General features: G+C 52.5%; 1 protein-coding gene across 1 annotated transcript; it reads right to left on the bottom strand.

Annotated features, from left to right (window-relative positions):
* Positions 1 to 457: 457 nt before the first annotated feature.
* On the bottom strand, positions 458 to 937 carry LOC134546496 (feather keratin Cos2-2-like). Its single transcript, XM_063389300.1, has one exon. The coding sequence runs from the start codon at positions 764 to 766 to the stop codon at positions 458 to 460; it is 309 nt and encodes a 102-aa protein (XP_063245370.1). The 5' UTR covers positions 767 to 937.
* Between the last annotated feature and the right edge of the window lie 986 nt (positions 938 to 1,923).

Here is a 1,923-nt window from a genome sequence, read left to right as displayed (position 1 = left end):
TCCAGGTATATTTTCCTCAGCTCCAATGGGAAAGAGAACACAGCAAAATTCACAGCAGGGATTCCCACCTTCTACTTCTCCACCCTTTATCATGAGCAGACTGGAAAATTTTCCATGGAAAGAAGGAGTACTCAGAAGCCAAGGCTTGGATGCGCATTGAATTTATTGAGTCTAAAGAAGAAAAGGTGGTCGCTCACACAGAGCACCAGGAGCAGCTGCTAAGATGCAGTGGAGCTTCTGAAGGGTGTCCAACAGCCTCTCCTGAAGAGGGAGGAAGAACAATGCATTTCCACTGGGCTGGCTTCAGGAGATAAGGGCAGTGAAGAAAGAAAGAGAAAAAGAAAGCAAGGAAGTGGTGACATGAAACTCTAAATACAATATCCCAAAGCTCTATCTCCTGGCCAGAGCCTTGTTGTGAGGTCTTGGAGACTGTTGCCCGAGGATGTTGCCAGCAGATTTAGCAGGGCCGGCATCTGCTGCCACCGTAGCAGTTGGTGATGCAGGAGATGTCAAAGCTGCCAGAGCTGATGGGCACTCCTCCACAGCTGAGGATGTTGCCAACAGCAGCAGAGGTGGAGGATCCCACGGCAGTGTTCTGTGGGAAGGAGCTGAGGATGGGGCCGGGCAGGGTCACCAGCACAGCAGGCGGCTCAATGACGACGTGGGAGCTCTGGCACTGCCTGACACAGCACTCATTGCAGCTGCTGGCCAGCGGGCAGGGGCCGCAGGGCTGGCAGCAAGGGTCACAGGGCTTGCAGCAGGACATGGCTCGGGGTCACAGGTGCACCTGGCACAGAGGGCAGGGACAAGCAGAAGGTGAGGACACATCAGGAAGCAGCACTGCACCCAAACCCCCTGCAGCCAAGGCACCTCCTGGCCCACACTGAACTGCCCAGCTCCAAGGCCAGGAGCCACCTCAGCCAAGTGCCAGCCTCTCTCTGTCTGCACAACACCTTCTCTCCCCTGCCCTCTCCCAGCAGAAGCACCTCCCAGCCCTGTGCTACCACAGCCCTTCTCAGCTGAGACCTCCAGCCAGGACAGAACTCGTCTTGAAGAACCAGCAGGAGAAGGAGAAGAAGATTCCCACTCACCTGATTCCTGAGAGAAGGAGGTTGAGAGAAGTGGATGAGGGAGCAGAGACTTGGGCTGCCTTTTATAGCACTCCTGCCCTGCCTCAGGACCAGAGGCATTTTTGTGCCAGTCATAATTTTGTGACCAGCTCATGCCACAAAGTGCACCATCCCAGCTAATGGCTGGGGCTGTGTCCTGGTTTCCTGAACTTCTGCCTTTTCATTTCCTGCCTAATTCTGCATGCTTTCCTACATGAACAGTCATTTTGTTAAATGCTGGGATGAGATGTTCAAGAATTTCCTGAGTAAAACCAATGCTGAGTGTATTTAGAATGTTCAGAACATTCTGTGGCAGCATCTGCTGTGGAGAATGTGTTCACCTGTGTCATTCATGTGGGTTTCTTTTTGTCCAAGTTGTCCGGAAATGGGCATCAGTCTCGTGCTTCTTGCCCACACGCCCAAGGGCTGCCATGGGAAGGGGTCATGACACATCATTTTCTCTTGCTTTTGCCATCTCTCCATGATGGTCACTCCCTGTTGCACACAGGTCTGCATCTGCTGGGCGGGTTGGACCTTGTTGCTACTCAGTGCTCAGAGAAAAATTGTGTTGGCCTCATTTGTCTCATTGTCTGTTTGGGCAATCTCTGGGGGTCCTCTGGGAAAACCAGGAGTTTCTGGGGCCTGATCATTCTCCAGGATACCTGAGTCATTTTCTGCCGCACGGGTCCCCTGTATCTCCTCATCTGAGTTCCCAAAACTGCACATCTTTTCTATCTGTTCTTGTCTCTTTGCTGACTCTGTGTGAGCATAGAGATCTTGACAGTGTTCCATGCAGGTGTGTTGGAGCACACGT

The sequence above is a fragment of the Prinia subflava genome, unplaced genomic scaffold, assembly GCF_021018805.1.
Source record: "Prinia subflava isolate CZ2003 ecotype Zambia unplaced genomic scaffold, Cam_Psub_1.2 scaffold_98_NEW, whole genome shotgun sequence".
Classification (NCBI taxonomy): Eukaryota; Metazoa; Chordata; class Aves; order Passeriformes; family Cisticolidae; genus Prinia; species Prinia subflava.
The sequence above is the reverse complement of the archived record's forward strand: the minus strand, read 5'-3'. Positions and strand labels throughout refer to the sequence as shown.

Excerpts from the sequence above, each read along its gene's own strand:
- LOC134546496 (XM_063389300.1), bottom strand. The coding sequence starts at position 766 with ATGTCCTGCTGCAAGCCCTGTGACCCTTGCTGCCAGCCCTGCGGCCCC.